At 40.6% G+C, this 25,641-nt stretch overlaps 1 protein-coding gene across 1 annotated transcript; it reads left to right on the top strand.

Moving 5' to 3' along the window:
• The first annotated feature begins 3 nt into the window (after positions 1 to 3).
• On the top strand, positions 4 to 25,191 carry LOC117522516 (gastrula zinc finger protein XlCGF57.1-like). The gene is made up of 3 exons (XM_034183957.1): positions 4 to 72; positions 11,648 to 11,759; positions 23,505 to 25,191. The coding sequence occupies exon 3, from the start codon at positions 23,515 to 23,517 to the stop codon at positions 24,835 to 24,837; it is 1,323 nt and encodes a 440-aa protein (XP_034039848.1). The 5' UTR covers positions 4 to 72; positions 11,648 to 11,759; positions 23,505 to 23,514; the 3' UTR covers positions 24,838 to 25,191.
• Positions 25,192 to 25,641: the final 450 nt, after the last annotated feature.

Below are 25,641 nucleotides of genomic sequence, written 5' to 3'. Positions count from 1 at the left end.
ACGTCCGGATGTCAACCGCCAATAAATTACAAGAGAAAAAAGCGGCGGCGGCGGCCCTCACCTACGTAGCAGGTTAGCTTTTTGTTTGTTTTGGTCACAAACAGAAAGCGAACTGATGTGCTGAGGCTTCAAGTTGAAACTTTGCGTTACTGAAAAAACAATTGTGGAACAACGTTGTTGGCAGCATGTTGCTTGGTGTATTGAAGTTCAGTATTTAAGTTAGATCTTGGCTAGCTGTTAGCGTCTGTTTATATGGACGCTACGGTCTGGTAATGACCACAGTAATTAAGAATCTGAACGGAAACGTCTTTTATAAACTTTTGAATCTGATTAAAGGTTCAGTCCTTTTAATAATTCGTTAGATAAGAAAATTTTAGCGCCTTCACACTCCGCAGTGTGAATTTTCACTGTTGCGTCATCGGTTATACAGCTTCGTGTGGAGTGGCACTGAGAAGGATTTTCTTAAGATGTGAAATTTCCAGATACAGGTTTTCCAGAAGGTACATGAGAGATGCAAGTCTAGATTTGATCGGTTTTGTGGTATGAAAATCTTTCTCTGCTCCACTTCACTATGAGGCTGTGAACGGTCGTGCAACAGACAAAAGTTGCGCTACGTAAAGTTCTCCAATTCGCCTTATTGAGCTATCCCATAATCCCTTGCGCGCCAGAGAGTCGATGCAGTCTAAACAACATAGAGAAACCAGGTGACAATTGCAAATGAACATTATACTACCAAAATGTATTTTTTTATGCATTTCATCACATTAATAAGAGACTGCATGCATGAGACCCTGAAAACTTGCTAAAACTCCGTGTCTGCTACGTGCGTGGAACTTAATAAACACAAACCGAATTTTATAATCTTATATATATATATATATATATATATATTACAGTGTTGTAAAGGACAATAAGCAGGGAGTTAAAGAGCAAACTTGGAGGAAGCGGAAGTGAACAAGAGGATCCGTGGCGGGGTTTTTGAGCAAGGCCGTGGCTACGGGTATGGACCCGTATCTACAGAGACCGTTCTAAAGATATGGAGGGTGTCTTACTGACCAATCAGAATGTGCAGATATGTCCGTACCCGTACCATATGCGGCCTAAAGGTCTGGCAGGCTTCAAAACTCATCTGTACATTGCCCGTATCTTCAGTGAAGCCATGGAGCTGTATATGAGAACTACAGAGTGCACTCCCAATGCTGCACACCAAACGAAAACATCCCTTCATGGACAGCGACATGACGTCTCCTAACCAGGCAAAATATTGATGAAGTACCCGGATGTTAATGCATTTTTCAATGGGGATTCGCGACGGAACACACTCAGAAAACTGCTCGCAAAATACTTGGATATTGAGCCCGTAAAATTAAATTACATTAAATTATGTCAGGAAAGTATTAAACTTACTCTGACACACACACACATTCCCAAATATTAGTGTTGAAAGTTACACAGATCTGCGCTGTTCAAGCTGCTGAGCTGAAGCGTCCTGCTGCAGCTGCTGCTGTGTTCAACGCAGCGCGGCTCCGTACCTTTAACAGTCCTGCAGAAGATACGGATGTACGTACCCATAGCCACTTCGTTTGAGCAAACAGCATCATCCTTCGAGCTCAGTGTTTTGCTGTATGACAACACGGTTTCATTTGCATAAGTGGTAGGAAATTTAGGATTTATTAACACTGTATTTGGTTTCCTGTGGGGTAAGAGGGAAGTGGTTGTGAAGATACCGGTCGACGGCCTGTATAGGCCCGGTAATTCGGTGTGCCAGCACCACTTGTCTTCTCTACCGCCTGCTAGCGTTAGTGTGTTTGATAACCTATCTCACCTTTAGGTCCTTGTGTCCATCATGCCCTCCTCATCAGGGGGTGGTGACAGGGACAAGTTAAAAGTACTGGGAAAGCAGGAGAGATCATTTTCTCTAGAGAAGGAAGGGAGTAGAGGGGCGAAAATGGCGAAATCTACATCGGAATTTAAACCTGTTTTCAAGCTTAAAGATAAGACTGGTGAGGGTTTCAGGACTCTGAATCCTCAAAAAAATTGTAGAATCGTTAAGGAGTATTGGTGATAGCCTGAAAGCTCAAACTGCTCCTAATGGGGCGCTTTTGGTGTTCTGCTCCAGTGCGGATCAATTGGCTAAGGCCCAAAAAATTGGAAAAATGTGTGGGGAAAAAAGTGGAAGTTTTCATCCCAGAGCAGACCGAAGTGGTTAAAGGTGTCATATATAGTGTGTCTGCTGATGTGCCTAAAACGAAATTATGGAAAATATCAGTGAAGGAGAAGTCGTTGAAGTGAAGCGTTTCAAAGCCCGTGAAGGGGGCAATCTTAGTACCGCAGTTCTGATAACATTTAAAGGGAGCATTCTCCCAGTGAGAGTGTTTATTGGCTGTCTGTCATATCTGGTTAGGGCCTATGTAAGACCCCTGCTGAGGTGCTTTAAATGCCAGCGGTTTGGCCACATGACAGCTGCTTGTAGAGGTGACAGAAAATGTGCAAAATGTGGGGGATGTCATGATATCTCAAATTTTGACGGTCTCGCTCCTAAATGCTGCAACTGTGGGAGAAGTCATATGGCGTCATCTAAAGTGTGTAATCATTTCATAAAAGCTACGCAAGTTCAAGAGGTCAAAGAGCAGCACAAAATCTCATACGCTGATGCTGTAAAGAGGGTGGAAGGAGGGGTCCGTCCCGTTGCTGCAACTGGCTCTGCTGTGAATGAACCTGTAGTGCACCATACGCCCCTGGCCGTACCAGAACCCCGGAACTCTTTTGTGGTCCATAAGGAGGCTTTTCTGGCCCTTATGGTTGATGTAATATATGGAGCTAGAGAGAAAGGGTCAAGATCTGATGTCAAGTTTGTAACTGAGGCTGCCAACAGATTCTTGATGCTCAAAAACTTTGCTCCCCAGACACTACATGAGTTCATGAGGACGAGTCGGGTGAGCTTAGTTGAAAGGGAAATGGAAATGGAAGGGGATGATGTAGAAGCCTTTTTGATGTGTTTCAGTGATATTGCTTAATCACTTTCTTATGGTTTGTATTTTGCAGTGGAATGCAAGAAGCCTCATTGCAAATGGACAGGAATTCAAGAAATGTATTAGGGACTGTCAGTCAAAGTCAGATTTTATTTGTGTCCAAGAAACATGGCTGAAGCCTAACCTTGATATTGTTATTCCAGGTTATGTGTGTCTCCGTAAGGACAGACCAGATAGGACTGGTGGTGGATGTGCTACATTTATCAGAACAGGTATCCAGTACAAATGATGTAAGTGGGAGGGTCGTTTGAGTGTCAGATAATTGAAATTTGGTCTAATGGCAGTTGGTTGTCTTTGGTTAATTGTTACAATCCATGTAATCCTTTGATTTTAGCAGAACTTGAGGATATTTTTAGCAGAACTGGTTCATCTGGGGTTTGGGTGGGACGATTTTGATGCCCACAACCCATTGTGGGGAAGTCAGGAAAAGGACTCAAACGGGCCTGTAATTGAAGATTTTCTGGAGGTTGCAAACTTGGTAATTATGAACACTAGTGCACCAATTCAATTAGACATTCATTCAGGAAAAGGATCATGTCTGTATCTTGCGTTTACTTCCTCAAGGCTGGCACGGGTAGGGAGCTAGGAAGTGTTGGAGGACTCACTGGGAAGTGATCACTTTCCAATCCTCAGCCGGTTCATTAGGTCAGTGCCAGTGGATCTTGGGGAAAGAATTGCCAGGCTTATTTTTTCTCTGGCTAACTGGGCGAGATTCAGTGAGGGTACAGCAGCAGGTATAGAAGGCATTGATAGTGATGGTTCAGTGGATGTGCTGCGTGATTCCTTAACAACTGTGATTATGAAGGTTGCATCAGAAACAGTTCCCTGTAGGAAAAATTTTGGAAATTGTGCTATTGTTCCCTGGTGGAATAAGGAGTGTGATAGGGCAATGAAAAGAAGAAAACAGGCTTTTGCTAGGGTGCGGAAATACCCCACACTGGGAAATGTTGTTGAATTTAAGCGGTGTAGAGCAATGGCAAGGAAAACAATAAAAGCAGAAAAGAAAAAATGCTGGAGACAGTTTTGTAGCACCCTTGGTCCATACTCCCCTGTTCAGCAGTTGTGGAGCAGGATCCACCGGATGTCTGGAAAGTATGTGAGCTCAGCCATGCCAGTTCTTAGTGACGGGCATAGAGAAGCGCTTAATTATAAAGAAAAGGCAGACATGTGTTAAGACCTTTCAGGATGTTCGTAACTCAAGGTATCTAGGAGAAGACATGCTTAGGCTAAGGGAGGTGTTGCTGGTGGAGAACAGGTTTAAATTAGCAGGAGTGCCTGAGACGGATAGCCAGTATAATTTATATTTTTCTTATAGAGAGTTGAAAGATGCTATTCAAGATGGTGCTAACACCACTCCAGGGCAGGATGGGATTAGCTATAAACTGTTGCAACATCTGGATGAAGGGACGATGCATGAAATTTTAGCACTGTTTAATTCTATCTGGGAGGAAGGAATTTTGCCAAAGGCTTGGAAGTGTGCTATTGTGGCCCCTATTCTGAAACCAGGAAAGGATCTGTACTCTCCTTCATCTTACAGGCCAATAGCATTGACTTCTGTGTTGTGTAAGGTGATGGAGAGGATGGTAACCAACAGACTTGTATATTTTCTTGAAACTAGCAGTTTTTTGTTAATTACCAGAATGGGTTTAGACGAGGGAGGAGCACGATTGATTTGGTGGCAGTATTGGAAAGAGACATTAGGACAGCTATTATAAATAAGGAGGCTGTATTTGCTGTATTCTTAGATATAGAAAAAGCTTATGATAGTATGTGGAGGGAACTACATACTTATAAAACTACATGATGCAGGGGTCCGTGGGAGGCTGTTTTAATGGATTAAGAATTTTCTTAGTGATCGATCAATTCAGGTAAGGGTAGAAAGTGTGCTTTCAGAGCCAGCAGAAATAGATGAAGAAGAAGAGAAGAAGAAGAGTTTCTTATTTAACGTGGGTAGTCAACGAAAGTCTACGAAGGGCCCATGGCACGTGTCACTCACCCCCAGCACAGATGTTAAGAGTGCCAGTCGTGAGCGTGATTGCCATCAGGAAGCGAACCTGAGTCGCTGGCATCCCAGTCCAACGTGTAAGCTGTTACACCACCACCTCCCTATATAACGGTACTCCGCAAGGGGCAGTTATATGAGCGAAGCGTCACGCAGTGGCGCAAAGTTCACTTATGGTACAGGGCGTCCTAAACAAGAAGTGCCAGTTTTCAAATCCACAGTAAAACAAGAAATGTTCAAATGTCAAACACTTCCTGGATTGACAGACGAGATCCCATGGAATCTCGAGGGAACTCAATGGCAAGCTCACACTCAAACAGGAAGTGCCGAATTCTCAGTCACAGTGAAACAGGAAATATCCATTGTTGAACACTTCCTGGCATGGGTGGAGGTAGAGCGGAGGCCGGGGTTTCATTGGACTCTCCTGAAATCTGATTGGACACAGATGATTGACATGTCACAGCACCACACGTCTGGTTGAAAGACCTGCATTTTCAAATCAGTGAGTCACATTGACTGCAAGGTTCCTCCTGTCCAGTAGTTTGTGCTGTGTACCACAAAAAGTTCTAATCCACCTTAGAAGAAGAAAAATGTTTGCTCCAGATTTGAACTGAACACATCATTTGAACTATGGCCTTCTAATGACACCAAACTTATATTGGTGAGAAAAGGACCGTATTTTATGCCAGAAATGAGGTCCAGGTTGTTAAAAGCAGCATTTCTCCGTTAATTGGCTTATGTACACACGTTTAAACTAACATGCTTTGTTAACTTATTAGTGCAGCAGATAACTGAAACAATCCTTCAAATAGTGATACAAGCTTCAAATTCAGCACAAATACAGCTGGAGCAAAATTAATGGAGCAGTTTTAACTTTTGACCCCTGTACAAACTGAAACTGACCTTTGTCACCATTCTGTTTTTAACCTCATAACTTCATAACAACCAGTCAGAGATTGTCCAAACTATACCTTTTTTGGAATCTTTATGATCACGCAAATAATGTGGTGTAGTTTTCTATATGATTGGAGCATCTTTTAATTTAGACCAGGGGTGGGCAACTTGTTCCAGAAAGGGCCAACAGGGTGCAGGTTTTCTTTGCAGCCACTGATTCCACCAGGTGATTTCACTGATTAATATCACCTTGAGCAGACGGAATCAGTTAATCAGTGAAATCACCTGGTGGAATCAGTGGCTGCAAAGAAAACCTGCACCCTCTTGGCCCTTTCTGGAACAAGTTGCCCACCCCTGAATTTGACTTTAATGTCTATGGATTATTTGTGCCAAATTTGATGCTTGTATCACCATTTGCAAGATTCCACTCTAAATATTCTCTTATCTGCTGCACTATATATGAGATGTAAGATGCTGCTCCTCAGTGTTTCTCATTTGCCCTCAAAAGTATTGGAACACTGTATTTCACACATTTTAATTTGTTTATTCCATTTCAGATGCATTGTTTCCAATAAAACTGATTATTATTAACAGGTTTTATCAAGTTTGAGAGATTTGCTTTCAGTTTGAGTTTGAGGAAGATAATTTTGGGAATTTTATTTCTTTATTTTTTGTATTTCTTGTATTTAAAATGGCATAAACAAATTAAAATGTGTGAAATTCCAAGTGTTCCAATACCTTTGGAGGGCACAGTATCCTAATGATGATTGCAAAGTGAGTGTGATATTATTGCTGTTTTGTTTAAGAATGTTTAATTTTCACTGTTGCTGCACTTTGTGTCAAATCATATTGTATATCAAATTGATATGACAATTCAGCAAGGTATATCTTCTATTATACATTCCACATCTAAGGTGGAACTCTACTAGTGTTTACTAAGGTACACTGAAATATCTTTGAGAGACTGAGAGAGAGAGAGACTGAGAGACTCTTAGGTGCCTGGTCTTGAGAGCCAGGGATGGCAGGTTGAAAAGCTTTTTTATCCCATGGGAACTCTCCCTACCCACCTAAGCGGCTCAAGAATATGGACAGGATGTATGGGTGATTCTTTAACTACGGGCACTATTGGCCTTGTAAATGTAATTTCCACCACACCATTGCCTTACAATATAAAGTGCCTTGGGGCAACTGTTTGTTGTGATTTGGCGCTATATACATGTGCTCTGATGTCACTGTTTATCTCCATAGAAACTACCCAAACAATCTTGCATACAAACTGTTTAAAGGGACATTACAGTGTTGTGGTGGAAATTACGGCAATAGTGTGGGACAACTACATTTTGTTTAAAAAAATCACAGCAGTTGTATGATATTGAATACCCCAATTATGTTTTGATTATTTTACTGATATTTTATTCAGAGATATTTTAAAACATTAGAAAAAACGTACCGGCAAGTGCCACAGCCCGTGCATTCGCAGAGGCAATAACTTGGGTCTGGGAGGAGTTCGGGGAGGCTATGGAGGAGGACTATCGGTCGGCCTCAAAGAGATTCTGGCAAACCGTGGGATGCCTCAGGAGGCAGAAGCAGCTCTCCACCAGCACTGTTTACGGTGCAGGTGGGGAGCTGTTGACCCTGACTGGGGATGTTGTCGGGCGGTGGAAGGAGTACTTCGAGGATCTCCTCAATCCCATCGTCACATCTTCCGAAGAGGAAGCAGAGACTGGGGACTCGGAGGCGGACTCATCCATTACCCAGGCCGAAGTCACCGAGGTGGTTAGAAAGCTCCTCGGTGGCAAGGCTCCTGGGGTGGATGAAATCCGTCCTGAGTACCTTAAGTCTCTGGATGTTGTGGGGCTGTCTTGGCTGACATGCCTCTGCAACATCGCGTGGCGATTGGGGACAGTGCCTCTGGATTGGCAGACCGGGGTGGTGGTCCCTCTGTTTGAGAAGGGGGACCGGAGGGTGTGTTCCAACTATAGGGGGATCACACTCCTCAGCCTCCCCGGTAAGGTCTATTCCAGAGTACTGGAGAGGAGAATTCGACCGATGGTCGAACCTCAGATTCAGGAGGAGCAGTGTGGTTTTCGTCCTGGTCGCGGCACACTGGACCAGCTCTACACGCTCCATCGGGTGCTCGAGGGTTCATGGGAGTTTGCCCAACCAGTCCATATGTGTTTCGTGGATCTGGAGAAGGCATTCGACCGTGTCCCTCGGCGCACCCTGTGGGGAGTGCTCCAGGAGTACGGTGTCCGGGGTCCTTTGATAAGGGCTATCCGGTCCCTGTACGACCGCAGCAGGAGCTTGGTTCGCATTGCCGGTAGTAAGTCAAACCTGTTTCCAGGGCACGTTGGCCTCCGCCAGGGCTGCCCTTTGTCACCGGTTCAGTTCATTATTTTTATGGACAGAATTTCTAGGTGCAGCCAGGGTGTAGAGGGGGTCTGGTTTGGGAACCACAGAATCTCGTCTCTGCTGTTTACGGACGATGTGGTTCTGTTGGCTTCGTCAAATCAGGACCTTCAGCGTGCACTGGGGTGGTTTGCAGCCGAGTGTGAAGCGTCTGGGATGAAAATCAGCACCTCCAAATCCGAGGCCATGGTTCTCGACCGGAAAAAGGTGCTTTGCCCTCTTCAGGTCTGTGGAGTGTCCTTGCCTCAATTGGAGGAGTTTAAGTATCTCGGGGTCTTGTTCACGAGTGAGGGACGGATGGAGCGTGAGATCGATAGATCGGTGCAGCATCTGCAGTGATGCGGTCGCTGTATCGGACCGTCGTGGTGAAGAGAGAGCTGAGTAGAGGGGCAAGGCTCTCGATTTACCGATCAATCTACGTTCCGATCCTCACCTATGGTCATGAGATTAGGCTCATGACTGAAAGAACGAGATCGCGAGTACAAGCGGCCGAGATGAGTTTCCTCCACAGGGTGGCTGGGCGCTCCCTTAGAGATAGGGTGAGGAGCTCGGTCACTCGGGAGGAGCTCGGAGTCGAGCCGCTGCTCCTCCACGTCGAAAGGAGTCAGTTGAGGTGGCTCGGGCATCTTTTCCGGATGCCCCCTGGACGTCTCGCTGGAGAGGTGTTCCGGGCACGTCCCACTGGGAGGAGGCCCCAGGGAAGACCCAGGACACGCTGGAGGGACTACATCTCTCGGCTGGCTTGGGAACGCCTTGGGGTTCCCCCGGAGGAGCTGGAGGAGGTGTGTGTGGATCGGGAGGTCTGGGCGGCTTTGCTTGAGCTGCTGCCCCCGCGACCCGACTCCGGATAAAGTGGAAGAAAATGGATGGATGGATGGATGGATGGATAGAAAAAAACGTTTCTTTACCATTCATTTTTATCATTGAAGATCAAAAGTCTGGGTGTGGGACAAGCACAAAATGGCAATATTTGCATATAATGATGCTGAAAAAAGGTGAAAAAGTCATCATAGACTACTAGAACAAATTTCGTAACACACTTTCATTGTAAAGGTAAGTATAAAAGTGTGAAATTTCCCCTTTTTTCTGTTTTTCATACAATATGATCAAAGGACATAAGTGCCCATAGTGTAAGAATCACCCGTATATAAGTGACATTTACATGACAATTTATATGACAATATTGAGATACGATAATTTGGCCATATTGTACAGCCCTACTGTCAACTAGCTGAAAACTCATTAATTCATTCATCTTCTACCGCTTAGTCCAATTAAGGGTCACGGGGGGCTGGAGCCTATCCCAGCAGTCACAGAGCACAAGGCGGGGTACACCCAGGACAGGACGCCAGTCTGTCGCAGGGCCACAAATAGACAAACACAGACACACCCACACACACACCTACGGACAATTTTAAAGATTCAAATCCACCTAACCCGCATGTCTTTGGATGGGGGAGGAAACCGGAGCACCCGGAGGAAACCCACACAAACACGGGGAGAACATGCAAACTCCACACAGAAAGGCCACGGGAATTGAACCCACGACCTTCTCGCTGTGAGGCAACAGTGTTAACCACTAAGCCACCGTGCTGCCCTAGCTGAAAACTTTGAGTATTAATTTACATGTACATTAAAAACAATGCTTAAAGTGGCATGGGCTTAAGAGGGCTGTAATTAGGGGTTCAGCTGAAAAGCAAAAAAAAGAAAAATGCTTAAAAAGGTGAAGAGTATGGGGGCAGAGCCCCTCCAGAGGCTGAAAGGCAAATACGAAAATGCTTAAAAAGGCGGGGGGCCTGGCGGGGGAGCGGAGCCTTGATATTTCACACATTATATGTTCGATGTCGCCGACTTTAATGAGTGAAGCTCTTCACTGTCTGTGTATATATCAGCGAACAGTAATTTAAAATTGAATAATTGTTGCAGAACCTACCATCGGTTTGTAGCTTTTTAGGACAATGTTGTCCGGTTTGTGGCTTCATCTACCATAGGCAAATTTTTGTGTACCATTTCCTGATTTTGTGCCATTTTTGTCTACCATAATATTTATATTTATAAACTGTTAATGAAGCTATGGCTCACTCGTGTTGCGTTCACAAACCAAAACGAACGCATAAAAAATAAAATCCCAAACATGGTCATCATTTTTATCAAAAGCAGTAAATCGCAGTCTCTGTATTATATTTATAAAGTGTTGCAGGAATGGCTCGGCCGTGTTGGGTTTGTAAACATTACACAAATCAAAATGAACACATTAAAAATAACTGAAAAATAAAATCCTAAACACGGTCATCATCTTTAACAAAAGCAGTAAATCACAGTATTAATAGTCACAGTTTATCTCTGTATTATATTTATAAAGTGTTACAGGAATGGCTCGGCCGTGTTGCATTTGTGAACATTACACAAACCAAAATGAACGCACGAAAAATAAATAAAATCCCAAACAGTTATCTTTAACAAAAGCAATAAATCACAAAATGAATGGTCACCGTTTATCGCTGTATTATATTTATGAACCATGAATGTAACTAACAGCTCACCTGTATTGCATTCACAAAAACAAAAATGCATGAAAAATAAATACAAATACTGACTTTTGAACTATTTACATACCATTTTGTCCACAGTGTAACTTATTTTAACTTTTTAAGCCATTGTGTTGTTTCAAAAACTGTCTTCTTACTAGCGTGAATGTTTGTATGCATTGACCTGTGAACCGGAAGTGTTAGCCAGCTCTCCGTGCATGCGCACTGATAAACTTGAAACTGGCTTATCATAGACACAGACACCTAGAACTTCTTCAGATTTGTCATGGGTGTCTTGATGGCTTCCCTCACTTGTCTCTTTGTCGCATGGTCACAAAAGTTTTGAGAACTGCCTCTTCCAGACAGATTTACCATACAGTACCATACTGTTTGTATTTTTAAAAAACTGATGTAAATGATGTCCAAGATACATTCAGTGGATAAAGGAAATGTTCCTGTATCCATTCCATGACTTGTCTAAGGAAAGCTGGCTATAAAAGTGATTTACTGGAATTTTATTAATTAAATGCTTATTGGAATATTTTTTGACTAGATATCTGTCCATTTTGGATACCCACTTACTCCAGTTAAGAGTCACGGTGGGGCTGGAGCCTATCCCAGCACTCATAGGGTTTGAGGTGAGGTACACCCTGGACAGGATGGCAGTCTGTTGCAAGGCCACATATAGACAGACAAACACATTACTGTTAGAAATGTTTTTATAAATTCATTTAATAGATTTATAGACCTGTGTTTTAGGTGGCATTTTTTTCTCTTTTTAGATTTTCCAAAGTGTAAAGCTGATTTTAAAGTTTTGTCTGGAGAAAAGAAACCAGAGACAACAGTTCCTCAGCTCACTCAGATCAGCTCTTGAAAGTCATCTTCTGCACCCTGGTGAGTTTCTCCTGGAACATTATGTCCTGTCAGTATGAACATCAAACTCCTAGGCCTGTAACGGTAACAAATTGTGCCTCAGAAAATATCACAATCAATGATGACATCATTTTAAGATGCAACAAAAAAGTGCTAAGAATGCTACTAGGAGACTTCAGTCCTAATATGCAGTCCTAATATGCATATGTCGCAGACATGAATGAGCGACACTCATCAGCATCTCACCGTGTCATTTAGGTCCTTCAGACTTTATTTTGAGTAAATGCTTCAGGGGAGCATTAGCATGGCAAAAACCTTTCAGCTTCAGACCCCCCGCCTTTTTAAGCATTTTTTTTTTATTTGCCTCTCACATGCCTGGAAAAGCTCCTCGCCATCTAACTATGTCCTTTAGGTCCTTCAGACTTTTTCAGTAGAATGGTTCTTGGGAGCATGAGCATGACTAAAACCTTTCAGCTTCTGGGGAGCTCCGCCCCCCCAGACCCCCCGCCTATTTAAGCATTTTCCGTATTTTGCCTTTCAGCTTCTGGAGGGACTCTGCCCCCCATACTCCCCACCTTTTTAAGCATTTTTTTTTTTTTTTTTTTTGCTTTTCAGCTGACACACCCCCCCCCCCCCCCCCCCCCCAGTTACAGCCCTATTAACCTCCTGCCACTTTAAGCATTTTTTTTTTAATGTAGGTGTAAATTAATATTTAAAGTTTTCAGCTATTTGACAGTAGGGCTGTACAATATGGCCAAATTACTGAATTTCAATATTGTCATGTAAATGTCACTTATATACATGCTGTCCATATTCTTGAGCTGCTTAGATGGGTAGCGAGAGTTCCCATGGGATCAAAAAAGCTTTTCAACCTACCATCCCTGGTTCTGAAGACCAGGCACCTAAGTGGCTCTACTCACTCACTCTTTTTTTTTAATTAAGATATTTAGGTGTACCTTAGTAAACAGTAGGGTTCCACCTTAGATTTGGAATGTGTAATAGAAGATATACCTTACTGAATTGTCATATCACTATGATATAAGATATGACTATGATTTGATACAAAGTGCAGCAACAGTGAAAATTAAACATTCTTAAACAAAATGGTAATAATACCACACTCATTTTACACTCATCATAAGGTTAGGATACTGTGCCCTCCAAAAGTATTGGAACACTTGGAATTTCACACTTTTTAATTTGTTTATGCCATTTTAAATACAAGAAATACAAAAAAAAAAAAAAAATAAAATTTCGAAAATTATCTTCCTCAAACTCAAACTGAAAGCAAATCTCTGAAACTTGATAAAACCTGTCAATAATAATCAGTTTTATTGCCAGTTTTCTTTAGACAAGTCAGGGGATGGAAACGTGAACATTTCCAAGTCACTGAATATGTCTTGGACTTTATTTACATCATTTATGAAGAAATACAAAAGTTTCACCAAACCATCAAATCTAGGCTTTCATCTCAAATGTACTTTCTGTCAAATTGTAGCTGAACTTTCATGTGTTCTTTTTTTAAGAAAATCCTCCTCTACACCACTTCATCAGGAAGCTGGATTTGATATTTTTAATTAATTTGTATCAAGTTATAGAGATTTGCTTTCAGTTTGAGTTAAGGAAGATAATTTTAGAAAAAAGTATTTGAAATGGAATACACAGATTAAAATGTGTGAAATACCAAGGTCAGTTTCAGTTTGTACAGGAGTCAAAAGTTAAAGTTGCTTCATTAATTTTGCTCCAGCTGTATTTGTGCTGAATTTGATGCTTGTATCATCATTTGAAGGATTGTTTCAGTTATCTGCTGCACTAATAAGCCAACAGAGCATGAACCAGCTGCTGTCTGTTAACTTAAACGTGTATATAAGGCAACCTGAATTAAAGGAGAAATGCTGCTTTTAACAACCTGGACCTCATTTCTGGCATAAAATACGGTCGTTTACTCACCAATATAAGTTTGGTGTGATTAGAAGTCCATAGTTCAAACATTTTTCTTCTTCTACTAAGGTGGATTAGACGTTTTTGTGGTACACAGCACTAACTACTAGACAGGAGGAACCTAGCAGTCAATGTGACTCACCGATTTGAAAATGAAGGTCTTTCAACCAGACGTGGTGCCATGACATGTCAATCGTCTGTGCCCAATCAGATTTCAGGGGAGTCCAATGAAACCCCGGCCTCCGCTCTACCTCCACCCATGCCAGGAAGTGTTCAAAAAGAAAAATAACAAAAAGCCATATTAGCCTTCACCAGTCCTGATGAAAGCCAATGTGGCCGCAGCACGTCGGCCCAGTTCTTTTTAATCGGTTTGCTAGGCTTGATTTAAAGGCTTTTTTTCATTATTATTTTTATTATTTTATATATATATATATCTATCTATATATATAGATATATATATCTAGATATCTATAGATATATAGATATATATATCTAGATATCTATAGATATATAGATATAGATATATATATCTAGATATCTATAGATATATAGATATATATATCTAGATATCTATAGATATCTATATATATCTAGATATCTATAGATATCTATATATATATATGGGAAATCTGTGTTTCTTACTTATGTGGTGAATGTTTCGACATGTTTCAACGGGACGGTGGTATGTTTACTACTGTGTTACATCACCTTTCCTTCTAACAACACTCAATAAGCGTTTGGGAAATAAATTAATTAAATTAAGGTGATGATTGCAGACTGCTAGCCCTAAGCTTCACTAGCAGACCCTGAATTTAGATAATATTTTAAGTGTAAAGAACATTTGTGGTTGGGTTTGTGATTCTCCCATGTAAGTCTCAGGACCTCTAAAACTAGTTAAAAAAATTATAATCCAGAAAATACAGTACTTAATTTGTTGGGGTTTTTTTGCATAACAAAAGTGGTATGTGAAACTTTTTTTTTTTAAAGCAGTGTCTAAGGGCCCCTTCACACATAGTACGAATGTGGTCGAATTGCGCATGGACCAGAAAACATATACAATTCGTGTAAAATCGTAGCTGCCTCTAATGCCATGTACAGCTGTTGTTACAAATCGGAGATGCCGCTAACACCTCATACAGCTGTCATTACAACTATTGCACACACAAGCGGCTGAAAGACAGAGTGTGCCCTGTGAGAGCCCATTCGATCCCTCTCGCGGCAGGTGTCGGCCAAATTCCAGGTGTCACACAAACATGTCAAACATCTAACACCGCTCACCTGCTTGGCACTTTCGAGCTGGATGTGAAATTTGTCTATGTGCCCCCATGAGTGTGGCTTTGCAAAAAGCCACACTCATGTGACCTGCATGTGTGTCACAAGTGTGCGCATGGGTCGCGCCTCCCTCCCCCGAAACACATGTGGCGTACATGTGGTTCACGCCCCCCGCTCCCCCCCAACACATATAGCGTGCCGTCCACAAGGACACACTTGACCAGTAGATGTCTACATAAGAGTGCCCTGCTTCTCACTCATGTCATTTCATGACTGTACGTCTGTGACCATGGGTCATTTACAGAGGAACAGACAGATCGTACTTGTATTATCCGCTTGATAAAAGGTATTTAATAAAATGCTATGTTGTTTTTATGGTGTGGTTTATTTTTTAAATATGTCCATCTGCCTTGTTTAATTCAGACATTTTTCTGCTCCTTTTACAGACCAGGGATGGTAGCACAGTGGTAAAGTTTTTGGCTTGCAATCAGAGCTTTTTGAATCCTCTGGGTGGCATGTTTTTTTTTTTCCCACAGCAGCTGCGCAATGTGGTTACACATGCTCCAGCTGCTTGCATTGTGTTCCCGCTGCAACAGTGTTGTGCATGCTGCGTGCACAACACCGCCGCAGCGGGTTCGTTCACGCCTGCCTGTTGGCTTGATATTTTCGTGGTTCGCTTACTTATTCGTACTATGTGTCACGGGGCCCTAAACCATGGCATAATTTGATCTGTTTGGTGTTCTAACTTTATCAGGTCAGTTAGAGTTAGGCAAGCCATAAATATGAAAATAATTAAGAGTCTTAGGGTTAGTATTCTTGATAAAACAAATATGTAGGTTGTGATATCAATTTAGGATAGGTGAAATGCAAAGAAAATATGAAAATGTGTGAAAGAAAATACGAGTAATAGTAGTACAGCACACATTAAGCAGTATTACTAAAGTATTAAAAAGCTCGGTTACACACTAACACCACACACTACAATTTGTGGATGCATTTAAATAAAATTTATGTAAGCACTATTAAGTGTATGTGTGTGTGTGTGTATGTGTGTATATATATATATATATATATATATATATATATATATATATATATATATATATATATATATATATATAGTGTTGTCATATGTACATCGTATTGGACATCCATTGATACATATTGTATTGAGTTTTGAGACACGATATAGAGCCCTTCTCCTGAACCTGGGACCGTAGCTGTGAGCCAGCAGTGCTAACCACTAAGTAACTGTGCTGTACCTGATCAAAACAGGAGCAGCCAAAAAGAAACAAGCATAACTAGAAGCACTCAGAGAGTGCAAACCTCCGCCAAGGCCATAGGGTCACTGATGTCACATGGAATACCCTTTGGCAAAGAGACTTATTCCATGGTGTTTCACACATCTACCGTCATGTTTCAGATTCAGTGGTTAACCCTCTAGGGTCCGAGGGCATTTTTTTTTGGACAGTTCACTCGCCTGGCATAAATGTTATATTGTTGCTGTTAACAGCTCTCCCTGCATCCCACAATCATATGCTATAGTTGTGTTTTATAAGTGTAATAAAGGTTTACAATCAGAAATAAGAAAGGAAAAAGTAAAGCGGACAATAATTTTCCACACACATTTATTCAAAACACACAGCAAACTATAATAAACAACTGTTTTGACACTTTATAAAGGTAATTTGGGCTCTTGTGTGAAAGACTGTACAACAAAAAGGTTCAAACAATAAACACAAATGCACATTTTGAACAATATATACAAAATGGTCTGTGCATTTTGTTTGTCTTCATCTCAAAGCATTTTCTGTCTACTATTACACAATGGTAATCAATCAATCAATCAATTTTTTTTTTTTTTATATAGCGCCAAATCACAACAAACAGTTGCCCCAAGGCGCTTTATATTGTAAGGCAAGGCCATACAATAATTATGTAAAACCCCAACGGTCAAAACGACCCCCTGTGAGCAAGCACTTGGCTACAGTGGGAAGGAAAAACTCCCTTTTAACAGGAAGAAACCTCTAGCAGAACCAGGCTCAAGGAGGGGCAGTCTTCTGCTGGGACTAGTTGGGGCTGAGGGAGAGAACCAGGAAAAAGACATGCTGTGGAGGGGAGCAGAGATCAATCATTAATGATTAAATGCAGAGTGGTGCATACAGAGCAAAAAGAGAAAGAAACAGTGCATCATGGGAACCCCCCAGCAGTCTACGTCTATAGCAGCATAACTAAGGGATGGTTCAGGGTCACCTGATCCAGGCCTAACTATAAGCTTTAGCAAAAAGGAAAGTTTTAAGCCTAATCTTAAAAGTAGAGAGGGTGTCTGTCTCCCTGATCTGAATTGGGAGCTGGTTCCACAGGAGAGGAGCCTGAAAGCTGAAGGCTCTGCCTCCCATTCTACTCTTACAAACGAAAAGGTGGAAGAGCTGAGAAGGTTGTTGAAACAGCAGCTAACTGCTGCTAATGAAGCCGAGATATTTGAGTTGGTAGAAACAAACAGATCGCAGAGCAGCAAGAAGAAACGAGTGGATTTAAAGAAGAGAAGAAACTAGTTTTCAAGCCTGAAGTTCGCTGATCCACAGCAGCGTCAGCGCAGTTCCACCGGTGCGGCTCCACCGAGGCCCGAGGCGCCAGCGCACATCCACTGGCGCGGCTCCACCTGAAGCCCGAGGCACCTGCACACATCCACCTGCGCGGCTCCACCTGAAGCCCGAGGTGCCAGCGCAGTTCCACCGGCGCGGCTTTACCGAGGCGCCAGCGCGGCGTTATCTGACCATGGGTCCGAAGAAGGCACTGACGGCGGAGGAGGGAGACGATATCAAGAAGTCCCTGGACTTTTTGTCTCAGGAAATCTGTTGTTAAAATGCAGCAGAAATCCATTATGGAGCTGGTGGAAGAAGTGAAGGTTCTCCGGATCCAGAAGGCCGAGAAAGACCGGCGTCTGGTGTACCTGGAGAACCGTGTTACGGAGTTGGAACAGTACACAAGGATGAACGACGTTATTATTACAGGAATTCATATTAAACCTCGATCCTACGCACGGGCGGTGTCAGAAGACAGCGGAGGGGAGGCCAGTGAGCAGGAGGCCAGCTCAGTGGAACAACAGGTGGCTGACTTCCTGCAATCTAAAGGTATTCAAATGGACTGTAATAACATTGAAGCGTGCCACCCCCTGCCCAGAAGAGAGGATGGAGACAAGCGAGCAGTTATAATGAGGTTTGTCAACAGAAAACATAAAATGGCATTGTTAAAACAGGGACGGAAACTCAAAGGAACAAACGTATTCATCAATGAACATCTGACCAAAAGAAACGCAGACATCGCCAGGAAAGCTCGTTTCTTAAAAAAGCAGGGACAAATTCAACAGACATGGACATCCAACTGCAAAACATTTATCAAATTGAATGGAACACCAGAACAAGCGAAGGTTATGGTAATCAGTAACATCGAGGAACTGGACAAATACGACCAATAAGGTATGAGGACACAAACACATCACAACACCATGACACAGACCAGAGGAACCTATTCATCTACTACATCATCTACATCTGGAGACAAGAAGGATATAACTCAAAGGATTGCTGATCATGGAAAAGTAGAACTGAGAACATTTAAATACACAGACCACAATGTACTGGACTTGGAGCACGATATAGACCCGGACAATAATTTCTTCTCAAATATCAATGACAGTTGTTGCTATTATACAGATGAACAGTTTAATTGGATCATTAAAACGGATAACAAATTATCAATAATCCATTTCAACAGCAGAAGTCTATATGCAAACTTTAACAACATTAAAGAATATTTAAGTCAATTTAAAAAAATATTTAACATAATTGCTATATCAGAAACATGGATCAATGAAGATAAAGGAATGGATTTTGAACTGGATGGATATGAATTTAATTGTGTAAACAGAAAGAATAAGAGTGGAGGAGTGGCTGTATATGTGGATAAGAACATGGATTATAAAATAGTAGACAATATGACAACTGTGATCGATAACTTATTAGAATGTATAACTATTGAAATATGTGAAGAAAAAAGCAAAAATGTATTAGTCAGCTGTATATATAGAGCACCAGGATCTAGTATTGAAGCATTCACCGACTGTATGGAAAAAAACGTTCTCAATATAATAATATTGATCTGCTCAATCCAAATAAGCATAAAATAACAGATGAATTTATCAATATAATGTACAGTATGAGTTTATATCCAAAAATCACCAGGCCAAGCAGAATTACATCCCATAGTGCTACCTTAATTGATAATATATTCAGCAATGATATTGAGAATAATACTGTGAGTGGATTATTAATCAATGACATTAGTGATCATCTACCAGTTTTCATCGTTTATAATAGAAACCATCGGCGGAATCAGCCAGAGGAGAAAATAAAATACAGGCGAGTGCGGACAGAAGAAAACATGAACACACTAAAGAAGGATTTACAGGAGCAAAACTGGGAAAAGGTATACAGTGAAAGTGATGTTGATAGTGCATATGAAACTTTTTTACAAATATTTACATCATTATATGATAAAAATTGTCCAATTAAACAAGACTACAGAAAACAAAAAATCCAAGATCGACCATGGATGACGAAAGGGTTACGAAATGCATGTAATAAGAAAAATACACTGTATAGAGAATTCATAAAACTAAAGACTAAAGAGGCAGAAAATAGATATAAGAAATACAAAAATAGATTAACTAATATTATACGGGTATGTAGGAAGGAATATTATAGTAACATATAATAACAAAAACAATATTAAAGGAATATGGGATATATTAAATAGCATTATCAAAATGGTAATAAAAAAACAGAGTTACCCTCAGTATTTCATTGATAATAATGTTAAGAAGGAAAATAAGGATGAGGTAGTCAATGGTTTTAATAATTTTTTTGTAAATATTGGACCAAGCTTGGCAGAAAAAAATCCAGATTCCCAACCTGAGGATTGGGATAATAATCTCATAGAAAGAAATCCCTGTTCAATGTTCCTCACAGCAGTGGATGGAAAAGAAATTATAGACATTGTGAATAATTGTAAATATAAAACATCTACCGATTTAAATGAAATTGATATGGTGGTGGTAAAACAGGTCATTGAATGGATTGTAGAACCATTAACATACATCTGTAACTTATCATTTCAAACCGGTAAATTTCCCAATCAAATGAAAATAGCTAAGGTTGTGCCGCTGTATAAGACTGGGGATAGACACCACTTCACAAATTATAGACCTGTTTCTTTGCTTCCACAATTTTCCAAATTATTAGAAAAGTTATTCAATAATAGATTAGACAAATTCATAAATAAACATAAATTACTTACTGATAGTCAATATGGATTCAGAGCACATAGTTCATCACTTGCATTAATAGAATCAGTTGAGGAGATTACAAACGCCATAGACCACAAATTACATTCAGTTGAAATATTTATAGACCTTAAAAAGGCTTTTGATACAATCAATCATGACATATTAATCAATAAACATGAACAGTATGGGATTAGGGGGGTGGTGTTGCACTGGATGAGAAGCTACTTAAGTAACAGAAAACAGTTTGTGAAGTTGGGGGAATATACATCATCATGCTTGGACAATGCTTGTGGCGTCCCACAGGGGTCAGTATTGGGTCCAAAACTGTTTCTAATTTATATAAATGATATTGTCAATGTTTTCAAAATATTAAAATTAGTATTATTTGCAGAAGACACAAGCATTTTTTGTTCAGGGGGGGATTTGCAGGAGTTACTGAGGAGGACAGTATAGAAATGGGAAAATTGAAAATATGGTTTGACAGAAACAAATTATCATTAAACTTAAGTAAAACAAAATACATGTTGTTTGGCTATTGTAATACAGACATACAGGTTCAGTTACAAGTCGAGGGGGTAGATATTGAAAGGGTACATGAAAATAAGTTTCTGGGGGTGATAATAGATGATAAGATAAACTGGAAGACTCATATAAAACATATACAAAGTAAACTGTCAAGAAGCATTTCAGTTCTAAACAAAGCGAAACATTCTGGACCACAACTCACTCCGCATTCTTTACTGCTCACTGGTTTTACCATATTTACAGTACTGTGCAGAGGTATGGGGTAATACTTATAAAGGTACAACACAATCACTATCAGTAATGCAGAAAAGAGCTATAAGAATTATTCATAATACTGGCTATAGAGATCATACAAATCCACTATTTTTACAATCCAAATTTTAAAATTCACAGACTTGGTTCATTTTCAAACAGTACAAATCGTGTATAAAGCAATAAACAATTTACTTCCAGCAAATATTAAAAATGTTTTTTAACAGATCAGGGGATTGCAGTCTGAGGGGGAAATTTAATTTAAAGCATCAGTGGGCACGAACAACATTAAAAGGTTTCTGTATTTCTGTCTGCGGGGTGAGGATGTGGAACAGATTGGGAGTGGGGCTCAAGCAATGTCCAAGCATGAACCAGTTCAAACAGCGGTACAAAAATGTTTTTTTCTAGGTATAGGGAGGAGGAAGGGTAATGAGGGTTAGGGTGTTTTTGTTTTTTGCTTCGGCTTGTAAATATATAGTATTTTGTATGTAAGTAGGTATGTGTAGGTGTATATTTATGTTTGTGTGTGTGTATATATATATATATACATATATATATATATATATATATATATATATATATATATATATCGGTTTAGGTGTATAGGAATCTATGTGTATATGTGGCAAAGGGTATTACTGGTTGTGGGGAAGAAGGGGTAGGAATAAATAAGCTGATGCTTCACCTTTTCGGACATGTTGGGTACACAGTAGGAACTTTTTTTGTTGTTGTCTTCACTGATCTATCTTGCATTTGTTGTTGTATCAAATGTTCGAAATAAACAGTTTTCATTCATTCATTCATTCAAGGTCACATCACAAACTTCTACTATGAAGTTGACTGTGTGTTTGTTCTCTCCTGCTCTGAAAGCAACATTCACACTTCGAGGCTCATTCATTTTGAGGAGCAGCCCCTCCCCCTCGCTCCATTGATATGGTAAACAGTGCTTTACGCTGGAGCGAGAGAGCTTGCCACAGGCTTATCAAGTAACATTCACAGGAAAACTAGTCGAGCAATCCTGATACTCACACTGTTTGAGCACGTGAGATTGTATGAGAGGCTCTGCGTCTGCTCACTTTCACTTTCGCTGTGCGTAATGACGCAGGGAGCATTGGAGCAGCCAGGGGCTATTCAAACGGGCCAACTAGTAACACATCACTCCTAAACACAATCTTTGGTGTGTCACGTGAGGTGAAACTGCCCTATGATTGGATTTTGGAAAACCATGTGACGGTGAACCAATTCCGATTAGACACTCACATTGCTCACGTCATCACACAGCTTCTAGGAGGAGTACAAAGATGGTGGACGGTGGCTCAAAAGTCCGCGTAGTTAACTTTTATAATTTAGTAAAGCTTGGTCTCAGCTGTCGTATATGACAGCGTCGGCGCCAGAGGGTTAAACCCTTAGATCTTCAGCAAATGTGTTTATAAAGAGAAACTGCATGAACTGAACAAGTTTTTTTTAGTTTCTAATAAGTTTATTCAATGAGGAGAAACAAATGCTAAGTTATTGTTGTGTCGTAACTTAATTTTTGTTCAGCCTTTGTGACCCGTCTTCATGAAGTTAGAATATTGAATTTGGCCCTATCCTGCAATAATAAAGAATCCTTAAAAAATATTACTGGATCTGGATTGTGTTCCAGATCATTACCAAAATTTAATGACTTCTAAGTTAGGGCAAGATACACCCCTGGTAAAAAATTTTATTGAAATCAGTTGAGGATTTTTTTTGAGTAATCCTGCTAACTAACCAACCAACCAACAAACGGACGCGACCGAAAACATAACCTCCTTGGTGGAGGTAAAAATATGTGAGCAGGGTACATAGGACCAAACACATGTCTGAGATGCTCTGGTTGTCCCAACCAATTTAGAAAATTCAACATTACTTAAGTTTGAAAGGAATTTGTGAGCGAGTAATTATGCCAGCTATTGACCACAAAATGTATACCAAGCCACACGAGAGTTTTTGTATCCAGCCCTATAAACCTGAAGTAATGCTAGTGCCAGAGTTTCCTGGTGTATTATCATCAAAAACTGATACCCTTTAATATATTGAAAATAAAGTAGCATAATAATGCATGTCCACACTTTCAGGTGTCATAAATAACACAATACCTGTAAATTCTGAGCATCCATGTACTTTGACAGGAGCTCCTACTGCACTCAGCTGTGATCCCTCATGTTACTTCTGTCCATTTCTACCCCACCAAGGTGAAAAATTATACCAGAGTTTTTTGCTCATTTGCATGAAATAATAGAATTGTGAAAATGTAGAGTCTGGGTCCACTTCAATGTTTGAAATCTAAACCGAGCAGTACTGACGTACAATTCCACAGCATCTGTTCCTTCAGTGTAATGACTGTTGTCAGGTCACACCACTGTGTTTAATGTAATTAATTTCATTTTTTCCTTTCTGCTGATAAGGAAAGAAGAAATGCTGCTTGGACATCAGCAGTTGAAACTGAATGTTGACCAGCAGGACATTAAAGAGGAAGAAGACAAGCTTTGGACAAGTCAGGCGAGAGAGCAGCTTCACCAGCTAGAGGACATCAATATCACCAACTTACCTTTCACTGTTGTCCCTGCGAAGACAGAAAATGAAGAAAACTCATTGGTATCACAGGCCCATCAAAGCTTGGATTTTAACTGCCTGAAGGACAGTGAAGCCTTTGTTAGAAACAGCAGGTATGAGAAACAATTGATTTGCAATGAATGTGGAAAAACATTTGGTCACATGAACTCTGCAATGCAACACAAAGTTCAAGCAAGTGAGAAGCTCTTAAACTGTCCTCAGTGTATACAAAGGGTGAGGCAAAAGGGCAGTCTGGACATAAACAAGAGAAGTCACACAGGAAAGGGAATATTTGTCTGTTCTGAATGTGGTAAAATTTTCAGAGAGAAAAACACTCTGAACAGACATATGAGAACTCATACAGGGAAGAAACGATTTGGCTGTTCTGAATGTGGTAACACATTTAAGCAAAAATGCAATCTGAAAACACACATGAAAATTCACACAGGTGAGAAACCATTTGGCTGTTCAGAGTGTGGCGAAAGATTTGCACGAAAAAGCCGTCTGAGCACACACATGAAAAGTCATACAGGTGAGAAACCATTTGGCTGTTCTGAGTGTGGTAAAACATTTGGAGACAAGAGCTATCTAAATGTACACACCAGAATTCATATGGGTGAGAAGCCGTTTGTCTGTTCTGAGTGTGGGAAAAGATTTAGAGAAAAATACACTCTGAACAGACACATTAGAAGTCATACAGGAAAGAAATTATTTGGCTGTTCCGGGTGTAGTAAAATGTTTGGGCAAAAAAGCGATCTGATAAAACACCTGAGGATTCATACAGGAGAGAAACCTTTTGATTGTTCTGAGTGTGGTAAAAGATTTAGAGAAAAAAACTTTCTGAACAGGCACATGGGAATTCATACAGGAAAGAAATTATTTGGCTGTTCTGGATGTAGCAAAATGTTTGGACAAAAAAGCGACCTTATAAAACACCTTAGAATTCATACAGGAGAGAAACCATTTGTGTGTTTTGAGTGTGGTAAAACATTTAGGCAAAAATGTAATCTGAAAACACACATGAGAATTCATACAGGTGAAAAGCCATTTGGCTGTTGTGAGTGTGGAGAAAGATTTATACGAAAAAGGAGTCTGAGCACTCACATGAAAAGCCATCCAGGTGCTCATACGCCACAAAGTTATATACAGAAATCAGTGCATGGACAGACTATATCCCTCTCATAGAGAAGTTGGTCTAGGTCTCACTGAAATGAACCAGACCTATAGAGCATCTCTAATAAGTATTGGACAGTACTGAAAGAGTTCTGAGGAAGGGGTCATGAAAGTAGGTAGGTAGCACAACATCACAATGAGACCTTTTCCCAACAGACCTCATTTATCAAACTGACGAAAATGTGGAGATTGTGGAGACCTCTTAGAAGAGAGAGAAAGCAACAATATGACACCTGCAACAACACTAGCAAGACAGGCCAAGGAAAAATACAGCAAAAAAGAACACAAACTTTGAGTGGGCAGATGGAAACAGCACAGAAATCAATCAATCAATTTTTTTATATAGCGCCAAATCACAACAAACAGTTGCCCCAAGGCGCTTTATATTGTAAGGCAAGGCCATACAATAATTATGTAAAACCCCAACGGTCAAAACGACCCCCTGTGAGCAAGCACTTGGCTACAGTGGGAAGGAAAAACTCCCTTTTAACAGGAAGAAACCTCCAGCAGAACCAGGCTCAGGGAGGGGCAGTCTTCTGCTGGGACTGGTTGAAATGGCTGGGCGATTCCAAGAAGAACTTGAAAAGGAATACATAGATAAAGATAGATCAATACAGTGGCTTAAAAATGGAGAAGTTGGTTTGGATGGAGAAAGAATTATAGTTGGAGCACAAGATCAGGGATTTCTAACGAATGTTTCAAAGAAAATGGAAGAGATTTCACAAAATGACCAATGCGATTCTGTCATACAAGTGTTGAGAGTGCAAACCATCGAAAATCACTAGGCCAGACCCTCATGGCAGATGGACATTATAC

This window comes from Thalassophryne amazonica, chromosome 12 (assembly GCF_902500255.1).
Source record: "Thalassophryne amazonica chromosome 12, fThaAma1.1, whole genome shotgun sequence".
Taxonomy (NCBI): Eukaryota; Metazoa; Chordata; class Actinopteri; order Batrachoidiformes; family Batrachoididae; genus Thalassophryne; species Thalassophryne amazonica.
The sequence above is the reverse complement of the archived record's forward strand: the minus strand, read 5'-3'. Positions and strand labels throughout refer to the sequence as shown.

Bases quoted from the DNA above. Each gene is read 5' to 3' on its own strand.
- LOC117522516 (XM_034183957.1), top strand. From the start codon at position 23,515: ATGCTGCTTGGACATCAGCAGTTGAAACTGAATGTTGACCAGCAGGAC.